Here is an 18013-nt window from a genome sequence, read left to right as displayed (position 1 = left end):
TAATAACTCAAAATTCTGACTTTATAGCTGAAAATTCTGATTTAATAACTCGAAATTCTGACTTTATAACTCGCAATTCTGACTAAATAACCCAAAATTCTGACTTAACTCGCAATTCAGACTTAATAACTCGAAATTCTGACTTTATAACTAGCAATTCGGACTTAATAACCCAAAATTCTGACTTAACTCGCAATTCAGATTTAATAACTCGCAATTCTGACTTAATAACTTGAAATTCTGACTTCATAACTCTAAATTCTGACTTAATAACTCAATATTCTGACTTAATAACTCAAAATTCTGACTTAACTCTAAATTCTGATTTAACTCAAAATTCTGATTTAACTCAAAATTCTGACTTAACTCTAAATTCTGACTTGACTCGAAATTCTGACTTAATAACTCGCAATTCTGACTTAATAACTTGAAATTCTCACTTTATAACTCAATATTCTGACTTTATAACTCGGAATTCTGACTTAACTCAAAATACTGACTTAATAACTCAATATTCTTACTTTATAGCTGAAAATTCTGATTTAATAACTCGAAATTCTGACTTTATAACTCGCAATTCTGACTTAATAACCCAAAATTCTGACTTAACTCGCAATTCAGACTTAATACCTCGAAATTTGGACTTTATGACTAGCAATTCTGACTTTATGACCCAAAATTCTGACTTAACTGAAAATTCTGACTTTATAACTCGCAGTTCTGTCTTAACTCAATATTCTGATTTAATAACTCAAAATTCTGACTTAACTCAATATTCTGATTTAACTCAAAATTCTGAATTAATAACTTGAAATTCTGACTTCATAACTCTAAATTCTGACTTTATATCTCAATATTCTGATTTAATAACTCAAAATTCTGACTTAACTCTAAATTCTGACTTGACTCGAAATTCTGACTTAATAACTCAAAATTCTGACTTTACAGCTGAAAATTCTGACTTTTTTAACTCACAATTCTGACTTAACTTGCAATTCAGACTTTATAACTTAAAATTTAGACGTAATAACTCAAAATTCAGACTTTATAGCACAGAATTCTGACTTAATAATTTTTTTAACATTGTATTTATTTATTTATTTTTCTTCAGTTACAGGAACAGGCTTCCATATCCGATCTGTGTCACATGACTACAGAAAAAATCAGAATTGGGTCACTTGAACATGCAGTGTGAATGCAGCCTATTTCAATCTACTGAAATATCAATTAAAGTCACTTTGTTTGATTTTAGAAATCAAAAGTTGACAGAGCAGATGAGTAATGCATCCCATAATCTATTTAATAACTGTAAATAAATTGAAAAAACACAGTGAATCAAAAAACATAATGCGTAAAATATGAATGAACTGATATTTGCTGCACGGTGCATTGAATATAATGATCTGAGGTCTCAGTGGGAGAGCAGGCTGTGGACTCTGCAATAATGTGTGTCTTTGTGTTTGCTCTCATGACTGTATTTGATAACTGTGTGTTTGGGCGACGCTGTAAATAAAGGCCTTGTTCTGCGCACACACACACACACACACACAAACACCATCATCTGCATCAGCCAAACTCATGCTGATGAGGATGTGGAGGACTTTAGAAATGTGTTGGTCTTAAAATATGCAGTGTTTGTCACACGTTTCTGACACCTACAGCTCTTATTGTTCCTCTCACTAACAAACTGTGCTGTGAACTTTTCTGCTGTGCTTCTAATAGACCTGCTGAGGCTTTAAAATACTAAACATTGGTTATGGTTAGCACTGTGGCCTCACAGCAACAATTTAGCATACCCAATTCCCCTATAACACATGTGTTTGGACTGCGGGGGAAACCAGAGCACCCGGAGGAAACCCACACGGGGAGAACATGCAAACTCCACACAGAAACACCAACTAACCTAGCTGGGACTCAAACCAGTGACCTTCTTGCTGTCAGGCGATCATGCTACCCACTGTGCCACCGTGATGTCCCATTAATAAATAAATAATAATAATATAATAAACTTATAATAAACTTTATTTTTGTATAGCCCTTATATATATATATATATATATATATATATATATATATATATATATATATATATATATATATATATATATATATATATATATATATATATATATATATATATATATATATAGGGCGAGGCAGTGGCACAGTAGGTAGTGCTCAGAAGGTCGCCGGGTTGCTGGTTCGAACCTCGGCTCAGTTGGTGTTTCTGTGTGGAGTTTGCATGTTCTCCCTGCCTTCGCATGGGTTTCCTCCGTGTGCTCCGGTTTCCCCCACAGTCCAAAGACATGTGGTACAGGTGAATTGGGTAGGCTAAATTGTTCATAGTGTATGAGTGTGTGTGTAATGTGTGTGTGGATGTTTCCCAGAGATGGGTTGCGGCTGGAAGGGCATCCGCTGCGTAAAAACTTGCTGGATAAGTTGGCGATTCATTCCGCTGTGGTGACCCCGGATTAATAAAGGGACTAAGCCGACAAGAAATGAATGAATGAATATATATATATATATATACTACTCAAAAAATAAAGGGGGCACTTGGAGTTCTTTTTATTGTTTTGAGCAGTGCAATATGTCTTTAATTAATCATGAAATCTTATTATACAGTATAAAATATTATAAAATATATGTAAATATAAATGTTGCGATTAACCTTTGCGATTAACCTTTGTCCAGCACTAATATATATATATATATATATATATATATATATAGAGTTAAAGTCAGAGTTATTCGCCCCCCTGTTTATTTTTTTCTCCAATTTCTGTTTAACAGGGTGCAGATTTTTTCAGCACATTTCTAATCATAATAGTTTTTATAAGTCATCTCTAATAACTGATTTATTTTATCTTTGCCATGATAACAGTAAATAATATAATAATAATAATAATAATAATAATTCATTTTATTTGTAAATGGCGCCTTTCTAGACACCCAAGGTCGCCTTACAATAAGCATTAGCAGACATGCTGAAACAAATGAAACATTACTAAAAGCAATCATATTAGACTAGTGTTACGCCCTCGAGGCGAAACAAGAAAAAAAAGAGGGGGAAGCCAAAAGTCACGTTTTCAAAAGTTTATTTTAAGCCCACTGTGACTTAACATTAGGCAAAACACCCCGCCAACTCGCACGCCGCTGGTCTCCGTCCAACCCTTAGCCGGAAGAGTCTCCCAAACAGTGGCAGGACGCTGATAAAAGAGCGCACACTTAGACTCAGGTGTTCCCCATCCACCTGATAATGCCGCGGCATAGATATATACATTAGATGTCGCCTGGCCTATTGTTGTCTATTGGACGGAATGCGTCAATAGCGCCGCCATCTTGCTACAGGGTAGCGCTCCTTTGAAATGAATGCGGGACCAAGGTACAGTGGAGGACTGTGGCTATCCAAAGCCAGAGATATACACATATACACATATATCTATGATCGGGAGTTTTCCTGGATGTTAGTGTGTAATTTTTTTTTCTAATTACAAAATTTATAATTTTACATCACTTTTCTACATTGATGGATCACATCACATCAAAAGTTCAGAACATACAAAAACAGAAAAAACTTAATATTACCTATGAAATGTTCTGCCTTTGTGCTTTGTTTTCTTTGTTTTCTCGTTACTACACCCGTAGACAGCGCTAAAGTCCCACATCTTCATGTAATAACACTGTGTTGTCTAGTGCGGTTGAATGACATTTGTCCTGGGAGCACTGTACCAATATGGCGGCGCTATTGACGCATGCTCAGGGTCCCTATGCGATATCTAGTGTATATATCTATGATGCCGCACAATGTTACAGCGCATCTGTAGAGGGAGCAAAACAGACACACAAACAGACACGGCAAACAAATGACAGCGCATTAGGCGTCACACTAGATCAGTGGTGCTCAACACTGTTCCTGGAGATCGACCTTCCTGCAAAGTTCAGCTCCAACCCTGAACAAACACACCTGAACCAATTAATTAGGACCTGAACAGCACTTGATAATTACAGGCAGGTGTATTTGATATGGGTTGCAACTGAAATCTGCAGGGAGGTCGATCTCCAGGAACAGGGTTGGTCACACCTACACTAGATATTCTTCAAGACACTTCTACACAGCTTTTAAGTGACATTTAAAGGCTTCACTAGGGTAATTAGGGTAACTAGGCAGGTTAGGGTAATTAGGCAGGTTATTGTATAATGATGGTTTGTTCTGTAGACTATCGAGGAAAATATAGCTTAAAGGGGCTAATAATATTGAGCTTAAAATGAATTAAAAAAATGTAAAAACTGCTTTTATTCTAGCCAAAATAAGACTTTCTCCAGAAGTTTTTTTTGTTTTTATCAGACATACTGTGCTCTGGTAAAAATCATTTGGAAATATTTTAAAAAAGAAGAAAAAAAAAAAAAAACGAAGGGGGCGAATAATTCTGACTTCAGCTATAAAGATAACTGTGTAATATTAATATATTAATGAGTGTGTGTGTGTGTGTGCAGAACTGCAGTGTGTTTTGACTGTAATGCAGTAATAATGTGCACCTTTTATAAAGCTGTATGGAAGGATAATTATTGTGTAAGGAGCTATACAAGTAAAATTGAATTAGTAAAAATAATCCAGAGCTATAATAATCAGCGCTGTTTACTCTCTTGCCTTTGACTGATGCATGCATGTTGTTTTTTATTATTTATATTTTAGTATTACTTTTAAATATATTTAATTGTATTTTTAATACCAGTTATTTTTAGTTTTATTGTCTAGTTTATTTTATTGTAAAGCACTTTGGATCAACTACGGTTGTGTTAAATTGTGCTCTATAAATAAAGTTTGCCTTGCCTTGCCTTGCCTATGGAAGGATAATTATTGTGTAAGGAGCTATACAAGTAAAATTGAATTAGTAAAAATAATTCAGAGCTATAATAATCAGCGCTGTGTGTGTGTGTGTGTGTGTGTGTTCAGGTGCTGTGGTTCTGCAGATCAGCTGTTTCTCCGAGGCCGAGCGGATCTACATGTTGGCCAAAGACGTCAGCATCAGTGGGAAACAGCTCTGCTCGCTGGTCATCCCTGAGATCCTGGTGCGCAAAACACACACACACACACACACACACACAATATATATATATATACAACACACACACACACACACACACACACACAGAGGATACATACAGTACAGCACCTTAAGCTGAACACTAGTGTCTTGCTAAATAACTAGAAGATAGTATTTGTTACTAATAACACTTGCTCTGATGGTTTGTTTAAAACTGCAACAAAACGGTTGACATTTTACATGCCATTTTTAGAGTTTTCATCCACATTCTGACTATTTAAATCCCTTTTTCAGAGATTATATGATGTTAATATTTGAGTATATTTGAATGCTTTTGCAGTCAGATGATCAGTTTATTGGACAGGGAGAGTGACGTGGTTTTATGTTTTACTTTCAAATGTTTGGGTGAACTGTCCCTTTAAGACTCATGATGCAGGTTCAGCTTTATCTTCATCTCCCTCTTGTGGCCGACAGAGAAACTGCAGTATTTACTCCACATACACAGATGCACAGAAAGAGACACACACACACGGAAACAGAATCACATAGACACACACACACACACGCAAACAGAAACACACAGAAATACAACACACACAGAAACAGACACTCGACACACACACACACACACACAAACACACACACAGAGATACATAATCACGCACACACACACAAACATGAAACAGACATGGAAACGGACACATACACACAAAGTGACTCAGAAACTCACTCACTCACACACACACACACACACACACACACGAAAACAGAAGCACAAAGACAAACAAATACACACATGCACAGACAGACACACTCATGGAAACAGATTTACAGGCTCACACACACGGAATCATAATCACACATACACACATACACAGACACAAACATAGAAACAGAGACACACACACACACATACAAAGAAATCCACTGACACACACCCACACACACACACACACAGGAAAACAGAAACACAAAGACACACAAATACACAGACACACACATAGAAACAGACTCACAGGCACACACACACACACACACACACACAAAGTAACTCAGAAATCCACTGACACACACACACACACACACACACACGAAAACAGAAGCACAAAGACACACAAATACACAGACACACACATAGAAACAGACTCACAGGCACACACACACACACACACACACACACACACACACACACACACACACACACACACACACACACACACAAAGTAACTCAGAAATCCACTGACACACACACACACACACACACACACACACACACACGAAAACAGAAGCACAAAGACACACAAATACACACATGCACAAACAGAAACTCACACAAAACACACAGACAGACACACACATGGAAACAGACTCACAGGCGCACACACACAGAAACTCACAGATACACACTCGCACACAGACACACACAGACAGAGACACACACACAAAAACTCTCTCTCTCTCTCTCTCACACACACACACACACACACACACACAAACATATACACACACAGAAACCCACTAATACACACACACCACACAGACAAACATGAAAACAGACACACACACACACACACACACACACACAGAAACCCACTGACACTCATTCTGATGTTGTTGTGTGTCCTCAGCACCGCCGGCTGGAGAAGCGCAGTGTGCCGCTGCTGGTGTTTGTGAACCCGAAGAGCGGCGGGCTGAAGGGCAGAGAGATCCTGTACAGCTTCCGGAAACTGCTGAACCCACATCAGGTGTTTGAGCTGAGCAGCGGAGGACCACTAGCTGGGTCAGTCTGTGTGTGTGTGTGTGTGTGTGTGTGTGTGTGTGTGTGTGTGTGTGTGTGCGCGCATTTGTGTGTGTGTGTGTGTGTGTATATGTGTGTGTATGCATTTGTGTGTGTATGTATGCATTTGTGTGTGTGTGCATGTGTGTGTTTGTGCGTGTGTGTGTGTATGCATTTGTGTGTGTGTGTGTGTGTATGCATTTGTGTGTGTGTGCATGTGTGTGTTTGTGCATTTGTGTGTGAGTGTGTGTGTGCATGTGTGTTTGTGCATTTGTGTGTGTGTGTGTGTGTGTGTGTGCATTTGTGTGTGTGTGCATGTGTGTGTTTGCATTTGTGTGTGTGTGTGTGTGTATATATACATTTGTGTGTGTGTGTGTGTGTGTGTGTGTGTGTGTGTGCATGTGTGTTTGTGCATTTGTGTGTGTGTGTTTATGCATTTGTGTTTGTGCATTTGTGTGTGTGTGTGTGTGTGTGTATGGATTTGTGTGTGTGTGTGTGTATGTGTGTGTTTGTGCATTTTTGTGTGTCTGTTTAATTGTGTGTGCATTTGTGTGTTTGTGGATTTGAGTGTATGCGAGAGGTTGAGAGTATCTGTCTGTCTGTGTGTATATTTGTGTGTGTATGTTTGTGTGTGTGTGTGTGTGTGTGTGTGTGTATGTTTGTGTGTGTGTGTGTGTGTGTGTGTGTGTGTGTGTGTGAGGGATTACCTCTGTCTGTCTGTGTGTTTATGTGTGTAGCTGTATGTGCGCACCTGTTTGTCTCAATGTTTCTTTAACTGTGTGTGTGTGTGTGTGTGTGTGTGTGTGTGTGATACAGGCTGCACACTTTCAGAGACGTCCCTCATTTTCGTATCCTGGTGTGTGGTGGTGACGGGACGGTGGGCTGGGTTCTGGGTGTTCTGGAGTCCATACGCCACAAAATCTGCTGTCCAGAGCCCGCCATCAGCATCATCCCTCTGGGCACAGGTGTGTGTGTGTGTGTGTGTGTGTGTGTGTGTATTAGGGCTGCACGCTATGGGAAAAAAACTGACATTGCTTTTTGTGTGTATGTGTGTGTTTGTGTATCTGTGTGTGTGATTGTTTGTGTTTATCTGTGTCTCTGTATGTGTATATGTGTGTGTGGTGTGGATGAACGTGTGTGTGTGTGTGTGTGTGTGTCAGGGAATGATCTGGCTCGAGTGCTGCGCTGGGGCGCGGGGTACAGTGGTGAAGACCCCTATAATATCCTGCTGTCTGTGGACGAGGCTGAGGAGGTGCAGATGGACCGCTGGACTATTCTTCTGGACGCACAAGAGATGACTGAAGACGGAAAGGAGAACTGCTTTCTGGAGCCGCCAAAGGTCAAATTACATTACATATCAATTATTAATATGAATATGCAACTATTTTTGTGTGACAGTGTGTGTACCTATATACACTCACCGGCCACTTTATTAGGTACACCTTACTAGTACTGGGTTGGACCCTCTTTTGCCTTCTAATCCCAGTAGATCAGCAGTTTCTGAAATACTCAGAGCAGCCCGTCTGGCAGCAACAACCATGCCACGTTCAAAGTCTCTTAAATCCCCTTTCTTCCCCATTCTGATGCTCGCTCTGAACTGCAGCAGATCCTCTTGACCATGTCTACATGCCTAAATGCATTGAGCTGCTGCCCTGTGATTGGCTGATTAGACATTTGCGTTAACCAGCAGTTGGACAGCTGATATAATATGTGTGTGTGTGTGTGTGTGTGTGTGTATACTGTATATATATATATATATATATATATAGTATTTAAACTATGCAGTGGATCAACATTACCTTTCCTCAGCACCCCATTCTTATGTTTGGCTGATTTTGAAAATACTTTTTTAATCCACTTCAAATGTTGACTACTATAGATATACACTCAGCGGCCACTTTATTAGGTACACCTGTCCAACTGCTTGTTAACACAAATGTCTAATCAGCCAATCACATGGCAGCAGCTCAATGCCTTTAGGCATGTAGACATGGTCAAGAGGATCTGCTGCAGTTCAAAGCGAGCATCAGAATGGGGAAGAAAGGGGATTTAAGTGACTTTGAACGTGGCATGGTTGTTGCTGCCAGACGGGCTGCTCTGAGTATTTCAGAAACTGCTGATCTACTGGGATTTTCACGCACAACCATCTCTAGGCTTTACAGAGAATGCTCCGACAAAGAGGATATATCCAGTGAGCGGCAGTTCTTTGGGCGCAAATGCCTTTTTGATGAGGCCAAAGGTCAGAGGAGAATGGCCAGACTGGTTCCAGCTGATAGAAAGACAACAGTAACTCAAATAAGCACTCGCTACAACCGAGCCATCCTCCTAAGTGGACAGTTAAAAAGACCAATCAAACTAACAATGGCATCAAGTATTACCCAATCAAAAGTAGGAAATAAGGCATCTTCAAAAAATGTGTGTGGGATGATTTGCATGAAAAGCTACTTTTTTTTAAAAATGATGAAAATAAATACCTGCAATTTCACTCTCAAATACGGGACATTACGTATTTTAAGAGACTGGTGGGAACCGTAACTGTGTGATGCTATCATGTCAATATGGAGCAAAATCTCTGAGGAATATTTCCAGTAGCTTGTTGAATCTCTGTCACTAATGATTAAGGCAGTTCTGAAGGCAAAAGGGAGTACAAGTAAGGTGTACCTAATAAAGTGGCCGATTTGTGCATATATATTTACACATGCGCGTGTGTAATGTAAAATATACTCTTTATTTATTTAAATTAAATGATAATATATATTTATATTTTACTTTTTGTTTTACTTTTGTTTTTACACATAATTTTCATTGTGTGTGTGTGTGTGTGTGTGTGTGTGTGTGTGTGTGTGTGTGTGTGTGTGTGTGTGTGTGTGTGTGTGTGTGTGTGTGTGTGTGTGTGTGTGTGTGTGTGTGTGTGTGTGTGTGTGTGCGTGCGTGCTGTAGATTGTGCAGATGAATAATTACTTTGGTCTGGGGATTGATGCTGAGTTGAGTCTGGATTTTCATCACGCGCGCGAGGAGGATCCGGACAAGTTCAACAGCCGGTGAGTGTTGTGTTTGTGTCACAATGAAGCTCTCGGTGTGTGTCAGGGTTCAACGCTAAGGATTTTTTCTACTGGTCCGATCGGGCAAGTGGTTTAGATTTATACTTGCCCTGCCAAAATTTTCACTGGCCCCACCAAAAAAAAAAGGTAAGTTAATAGCTATTTTTTAGCCACATATTTTAAATAATGTGTCAAAAATAAAGTCTGTAAATCTAGAATTTCAATACTTAAAAAACAATTGTAAAAATAAGTGTTATGCAAACAAAAACAGCCGTATGGAAAATGTGGAGGTATTTTATTGCAGTTTGAAATTATTTAACAAAAGCTGGCTGACTTGTCAAACTGACGGCAAACTATGCATAACATCACTAAATTTTTATTTTATCGTGTTTTTTCCATGTAAATGTCTACTTCCAACAGGTTAGAGACAGACATTTTCGTTTAGCCTTATAATTTGATGTTGCTGACATGTTGCTGTTTCTACGCTGTACTGATTGTTACCAGGTAACAAAAAAAATAGCATGGTTAAATCAATCATATAAGACGAATCAGAAAGCAATATGTTGTTTACGACATTACAGAGAAGGTAGCGTTTAAGACTTAAAAGCACAAGCTTTAAATGCACGCAATTGACAAATAGTCAAAGACAAATTAAAAGTTAGTGACTGACAAGGCAGCACTGTCCCAATCAAGCCAGTAATGATCCGGTCTACTGTCCCAAGTGTCTCTCACACTGGCCCTGGGCCACCGGGCAGTCCTTATTGTTGAGCCCTGTGTGTGTGTGTTTTTTATTTTATTTTTATTTTTTTAATAATTGTATTTTATTGGATTTTTCAAAAACAACCACAAAGACACACATACATATATACACACATACACAAACACACACAACACTAGGCACTGTCTCGGACAAATCCCATACAATGAGTCAATGAACAAATAACAATGACATCACAGCTTAGCAAGTGACAACAGAAAATAGAATAAAGAAGTAAAATTAAATATGCAAAATAAGTAAATTAAGTCTCTGAAGTATCCTCAGAGGTTGAGTGGCTGGTTTGCTCATCTAGATAGTTTAGAAATAAACCCCAAACACTGAACATTTTTTCAATAAAAGGAGTCCTCAAAAATCTCAGTCTTTCAATCTGTATTACCGAAGTCATGTCTGCAATCCACATTTGAAATGTAGGAGGTGACGATGACTTCCAATGTCGGAGCAAAAGCCTTTTGGCCACAATCATACCTAAAGACAAAGACTGCTGGAGGCCATGTGGGAGATGAGAAATGTGTTGTGAATATCCAAAAATAGCAAGTTCTGCATCAGGGGGTAAAGATTTGACATAAGCTTTAGAGTACCAATCGAATATGTTTTAACAAAGGGCAGAACCAGAAAGCATGGGAAGTTGTGTCTTCTGTCATCGGTGTGTGTTTTGATTGTGTGTGTGTGTGTGTGTGTGTGTTCCGCAGGTTCCACAATAAAGGTGTGTATGTGAAGGTGGGTCTGCAGAAACTGAGTCACACACGAAACCTCCATAAAGACATCCGACTGCAGGTGGACAAGCTGGAGGTGGAGCTGCCCAACATAGAGGGACTGATCTTCCTCAACATCCCCAGGTACAACACATAAACACAGATGTGCTCACTCACACACACACACACACACACACACACACACACACACTCATATTTATAAACTCGCACACTCATTCACACATCGAACACACACAGACAGACACGCACATACACACTCATTCACACTCAAGTCTGTAGAAGAGTGTGTGCATGTGTGCAGTTTGTGTGTGATTCAGTGTGTGAGAGTGCAAGTGTAAATGTGTGTTTGTGTGTGTGTATTTTTGTGTGTATGCATGTGTGTTTTTGATTGTTTTCGTGTTTGTTTGTGAGTGTGTGTGTGCACGTGTCTGTGTGTGTGAGTTTGTTTGTGTATAAGACTGAGTTTGTGTGTGTTTGTTCATGTGGGTGCAAGTCCGTGTGTCAGTTTGTCTGTGTATGCATGAGTGATTGTGTGTGTGAGCAAATAAAAGAATGTGTGTAGTTGTAGTATTTATTACGTCAGTGGGAAGAGCAAGAGTCTGTAAAACATGAAAACATGAATGTGTGTGTGTGTGTGTGTGTGTGTGTGTGTGTGTGTGTGTGTGTGTGTGTGTGTGTGTGTGTGTGTGTGTGTATTCAGCTGGGGCTCTGGTGCTGATCTCTGGGGTTCAGACAATGACAGTCGCTTCGGACGGCCCAGGATTGATGATGGGATGCTGGAGGTTGTGGGAGTCACTGGTGTGGTGCACATGGTGAGTTATGATCCATGCACTCGTTTTGCACACATCTGCTTTAATAGATCACTGTCGCTTGCATTACAAACTGTATATCACACTAAACATTAGTGAATAAAGCTGCGTTTCCATCTAATGATGCACAGAAGAGCATCACCTCCTCAGCTCCTGCACTGATATCACTGAGAGAAGTGGAGTGTGCTGCATTGATTGGGTTTCTCCATTGTGGTGTTTGTACTCCTCTAATAAATGAGTTGCGCCTCAGAAGACCAACGCAATGAGCGCGGTGAATGCGGTGGCTTTTGGAGGCATGATTACTGTTGTATTTTGATTATTGTTGTGATGTTATTACTGCTGTATTGTGATTATTGTGTTGTGATGATTGTATTGTTGTGCAGGGTCAGGTTCAGAGTGGTCTCCGCTCAGGCATCCGCATCGCTCAGGGCAGCTACATCCGCATCACAGTGAGCAAAGCTCTGCCGGTGCAGGTGGACGGGGAACCCTGGATCCAGTCACCTGGACAGATCATCATCTCAGCTGCAGGACCCAAGGTATCATAAATACTCCAATAACATACCTTGCAATGTCGTGATTGACCAACAGCTGATGGAGTATACACTAACCTGTGCATTATTCTGACACTAGATGGCGCCAAACAGTCGAAAACACAAAGCTGACAGAAACAAAAACAGCTGATGGAGTATACACTAACCTGCACATTATTCAGACACAAGATGGCGCCAAACATTCGAAAACAGCTGATGGAGTATACACTAACCTGAGCATTATTTAGACACAAGATGGCGCCAAACAGTCTAAAAAAGCTGATGGAGTATACACTAACCTGAGCATTATTTAGACACAAGATGGCGCCAAACATTCGAAAACAGCTGATGGAGTATACACTAACCTGCACAGTATTTAGACACAAAATGGCGCCAAACAGTCTAAAAAAGCTGATGGAGTATACACTAACCTGCACATTATTCAGACACAAGATGGCGCCAAACATTCGTAAACAGCTGATGGAGTATACACTAACCTGCACATTATTTAGACACAAGATGGCGCCAAACATTCGAAAACAGCTGATGAAGTATACACTAACCTAAGCCTTATTCAGACACAAGATGGAGACAAACAGTCTAAAACAGCTGATGGAGTATACACTAACCTGCGCAACATTCAGGCACTAGATGGAGACAAACAGTCAAAAACACAAAATTGACAGAGACTAAAACAGCTGATGGAGTATACACTACCCTGCGCATTATTCAGACTCTAGATGGTGCCAAACAGTCAAAAACAGCTTATGGAGGATACACTAACCTGTGCATTATTCAGACACTATATGGAGACAAACAGTCAAAAACAGCTGATGGAGTATGCACTAACCTGCACATTATTCAGACACTAGATGGCGCCAAACAGTCAAAAACAGCTGATGGAGTATGCACTAACCTGCACATTATTCAGACACTAGATGGAGACAGTCGAAAACAGCTGATGGAGTATACACTAACCTGCACATTATTCAGACACTAGATGGAGACAAACAGTTGAAAACAGCTGATGGAGTAAACACTAACCTGCACATTATTCAGACACTAGATGGAGACAAACAGTTGAAAACAGCTGATGGAGTAAACACTAACCTGCACATTATTCAGACACTAGATGGAGACAAACAGTTGAAAACAGCTGATGGAGTATACACTAACCTGCACATTATTCAGACACTAGATGGAGACAAACAGTTGAAAACAGCTGATGGAGTATGCACTAACCTGCACATTATTCAGACACTAGATGGAGACCGTTGAAAACAGCTGATGGAGTATACACTAACCTGTGCATTATTCAGACACTAGATGAAGACAAACAGTCAAAACAGCTGATGGAGTATACACTAACCTGCACATTATTCAGACACTAGATGAAGACAAACAGTCAAAAACAGCTGATGGAGTATACACTAACCTGCACATTATTCAGACACTAGATGAAGACAAACAGTCAAAAACAGCTGATGGAGTATACACTAACCTGCACATTATTCAGACACTAGATGAAGACAAACAGTCAAAAACAGCTGATGGAGGATACACTAACCTGCACATTATTCAGACACTAGATGGAGACAAACTGTCAAAAACAGCTGATGGAGTATACACTAACCTGCACATTATTCAGACACTAGATGAAGACAAATAGTCAAAAACAGCTGATGGAGTATACACTAACCTGCACATTATTCAGACACTAGATGGAGACAAACAGTCAAAAACAGCTGATGGAGTATACACTAACCTGCACATTATTCAGACACTAGATGGAGACCGTTGAAAACAGCTGATGGAGTATACACTAACCTGTGCATTATTCAGACACTAGATGAAGACAAACAGTCAAAACAGCTGATGGAGTATACACTAACCTGCACATTATTCAGACACTAGATGAAGACAAACAGTCAAAAACAGCTGATGGAGTATACACTAACCTGCACATTATTCAGACACTAGATGAAGACAAACAGTCAAAAACAGCTGATGGAGTATACACTAACCTGCACATTATTCAGACACTAGATGAAGACAAACAGTCAAAAACAGCTGATGGAGGATACACTAACCTGCACATTATTCAGACACTAGATGAAGACAAACAGTCAAAAACAGCTGATGGAGTATACACTAACCTGCACATTATTCAGACACTAGATGAAGACAAATAGTCAAAAACAGCTGATGGAGTATGCACTAACCTGCGCATTATTCAGACACTAGATGGAGACCGTCGAAAACAGCTGATGGAGTAAACACTAACCTGCACATTATTTAGTCACTAGATGAAGACAAACAGTCAAAAACAGCTGATGGAGTATACACTAACCTGCACATTATTCAGACACTAGATGGAGACAAACTGTCAAAAACAGCTGATGGAGTTTACACTAACCTGCGCATTATTCAGACACAAGATGGCACCAAACAGTCAAACAGCTGATGGAGGATACACTAACCTGCACATTCAGACACAAGATGGAGAAAAACAGTCAAAACAGCTGATGGAGTATACACTAACCTGCACATTATTCAGACACTAGATGGAGACAAACTGTCAAAAACAGCTGATGGAGTTTACACTAACCTGCGCATTATTCAGACACAAGATGGCACCAAACAGTCAAACAGCTGATGGAGGATACACTAACCTGCACATTCAGACACAAGATGGAGAAAAACAGTCAAAACAGCTGATGGAGTATGCACTAACCTGCACATTATTCAGAGACTAGATGTAGACAAACAGTCAAAAACACAAAGTTGACAGAAACGAAAACAGCTGATGGAGTATACACTAACCTATACATTATTCAGACACTAGATAGAGACAAACAGTCAAAAACACAAAGCTGACAGAAACAAAAACAGCTGATGGAGGATACACTAACCTGCGCATTATTCAGACACTAGATGGAGACAAACAGTTGAAAACAGCTGATGGAGTATACACTAACCTGCACATTATTCAGACACTAGATGGAGACAAACACTCAAAAAAACAAAGCTGACAGAATGAAAACAGCTGATTGTGTATAGTTAACCGCGCATTGATAGTTTGGCGCCATCTATTGTCTGAATAATGCGCAGGTTAGTGTTTACTCCATCAGCTGTTTTCATTTCGGACAGTTTTGCAATTAATAAACTATTACAGCTTAAACAATGTTTTGTGTCAAACTTTTAAAGTTAAAAAGTTTCAGCGAGAAATTTAGTAAATAATCAGGAAATGTTCAATTCCGCAAGTGAACTGATGCTTTAAGTGTCTTCACTGTATTTTCCAGTAGCGCACATGTTCAGAAAGCTATATCACACCACTTTATTTACATTTAGAAATAGCAGAAATGAACATAAGTATTAATCTAGGCTAAAAAACGACACCATATATAAAACTAATGATTAAATCTTTGAGGAATGACCACAAGATAAATGTAAACATCGCTCAATTCTAGCTCTGACAAACACATGAGGGTTATAAATGACTGAAAAACAGCAGTATATTGCTCACAAGTGCCCACGATTTACAGTTTGTGATCATATCTCTGCTTTTGATTTTGTTGATTTGTGATCTACATATTCGTAGCTTGAAACAGATGGATATATGAGTGGATTGTGCTGTGTTTCTATGGAGATCGCAGTTATGCTGCCATCACGGCTCACTGTATTTTTCCCGCCAGCCTCCACACAGGAAGACTGAAAACTATGAATAAGCCAGCTTCCTAATTCAATTCTGCGATAACAACCTTCTGGATCTACTTAATCCCTTACATATCAGCTCTCATTGCAGACTGTTGCGCTCTCTTTAGAGTTGTGTGTATTGAATGTGTGTGTTTTTCCCTCTGTTGTACTGTAGGTGTGCATGCTGAGGAAGTCTAAAAGCAAGCAGAAGAAGCAGTCGGGCAGTTTAAAGGAGAGCCGTTCGGACAGTCCGGCCCCGAGTGACCCCTGATCATCAGCTCCGTCTTCTGATTTATATGGTTTTCAGCTACAGTTTGTCTCAGTTTCTCTGATCTAGAATGTAATATTCACATCTCCAGCACATGGTAGTCTGTAGTGTGCAAACGCCTGTCAGCACTGCAGAAAATACAGAGTTTTTGTCATGTTTATAGTCCAAATATATAGAAATACTGAAATCATGAAGCATTTTCTGGATAAGCACACAATATTGTCTCGGTTTCAGAAATAATGAGGTAAAATTAAATGTTTTTCCTTTAAAACAAGCAAAATAGCCTGACAATGGGGGAAGAAAAGTATCTTGTTTTCAGTTTTGCTTGCCTCATTGCCAGCTTATTTAACTTGTTATAAGGAAAAACTTATATATTACTAATATTTAATCACGATTAATTGCATTTGTTTTGACATAACATATGTGTGTGCATTACATATATTTCTTATATACATGCATAGAAGCAAATCAGTTTTGCTACATAGATATTTAATTTTTTATATAGTTTGTATTACACACATGTATTTTATATATAAATATAAGTAAACATTCTCTCAAGTATATGCAATATATAAATATTAAATATACACGGCACACACATTAAATTATGCCAAAGCAAACAAGCATTTTGGATGCATTTGATTTTTTTAAAACGGGACAGTGTTTTATTGCTTGTCTGATTTCAGTATTTTTTGATATTTCGACTAGGAACAAAAGAAAAAATCTGCATTTCTCGCAGTGTGCTTCTCAGGACTGTGCGTTTGCCTTGTGTTCATGCTGGACGCTGCTTTATTTCGTTTGCCAAACACCGTCTTCTTTTCAAGAGGAATATTGTCTTAAAGTTACTGAAATGCTGTGGCACATTATATGACATGTTTATTCACATCGTGTGCTTCATCAATGCCAAAAACCACAACAACTTCAGCACTGCTTCATAATTATTTTATTGCTCGGTTTTTTTTCAGTACAAATATTTACATGTTCTCAAATCAAGACATGCTGCAGAAACAAAATGATTGAAGATATTGGTTTAATAAAATAATTAAATATAGATATAAAAATGTATTTATTATATTATATTATATTATATTATATTATATTATATTATATTATATTATATTATATTATATTATTTTATATTATATTCATGCACAGAAAAAATGTTTCAAATTCTCAAGTTTTGTGATTGACTAAAATGTATTTTTTGTAATTATTATTAATATTTCTACTTAATCTAAAATAGAAATGTCATTGTTTACGCTGTAAAATAACAGTTGTTATTGAAATAACAAAAAGGTGCCATGTTTATATTTGCACACATATATGAGCAATATCACACAGATAGCAGTGCGATTT

General features: G+C 38.8%; 1 protein-coding gene across 1 annotated transcript in view; it reads left to right on the top strand.

Annotated features, from left to right (window-relative positions):
- The window catches only part of dgkq (diacylglycerol kinase theta), a 71914-nt gene extending 54347 nt beyond the window's left edge, over positions 1-17567 (top strand). Inside the window, exons 15-23 of the mRNA XM_087282018.1 lie at positions 4955-5070; positions 6674-6825; positions 7639-7787; positions 7983-8161; positions 9763-9863; positions 11331-11477; positions 12055-12166; positions 12547-12699; positions 16565-17567. Coding sequence (XP_087138144.1) covers positions 4955-5070; positions 6674-6825; positions 7639-7787; positions 7983-8161; positions 9763-9863; positions 11331-11477; positions 12055-12166; positions 12547-12699; positions 16565-16660 — 1205 coding nt within the window. The 3' untranslated portion in view covers positions 16661-17567. The remainder of the gene's footprint in view (positions 1-4954; positions 5071-6673; positions 6826-7638; positions 7788-7982; positions 8162-9762; positions 9864-11330; positions 11478-12054; positions 12167-12546; positions 12700-16564) is intronic.
- Positions 17568-18013: the final 446 nt, after the last annotated feature.

Source organism: Danio rerio, chromosome 14 (genome assembly GCF_052040795.2).
Source record: "Danio rerio strain M-AB ecotype USA chromosome 14, GRCz13ab, whole genome shotgun sequence".
Taxonomy (NCBI): domain Eukaryota; kingdom Metazoa; phylum Chordata; class Actinopteri; order Cypriniformes; family Danionidae; genus Danio; species Danio rerio.
This window is presented reverse-complemented; position numbering and strand designations above follow the sequence as displayed.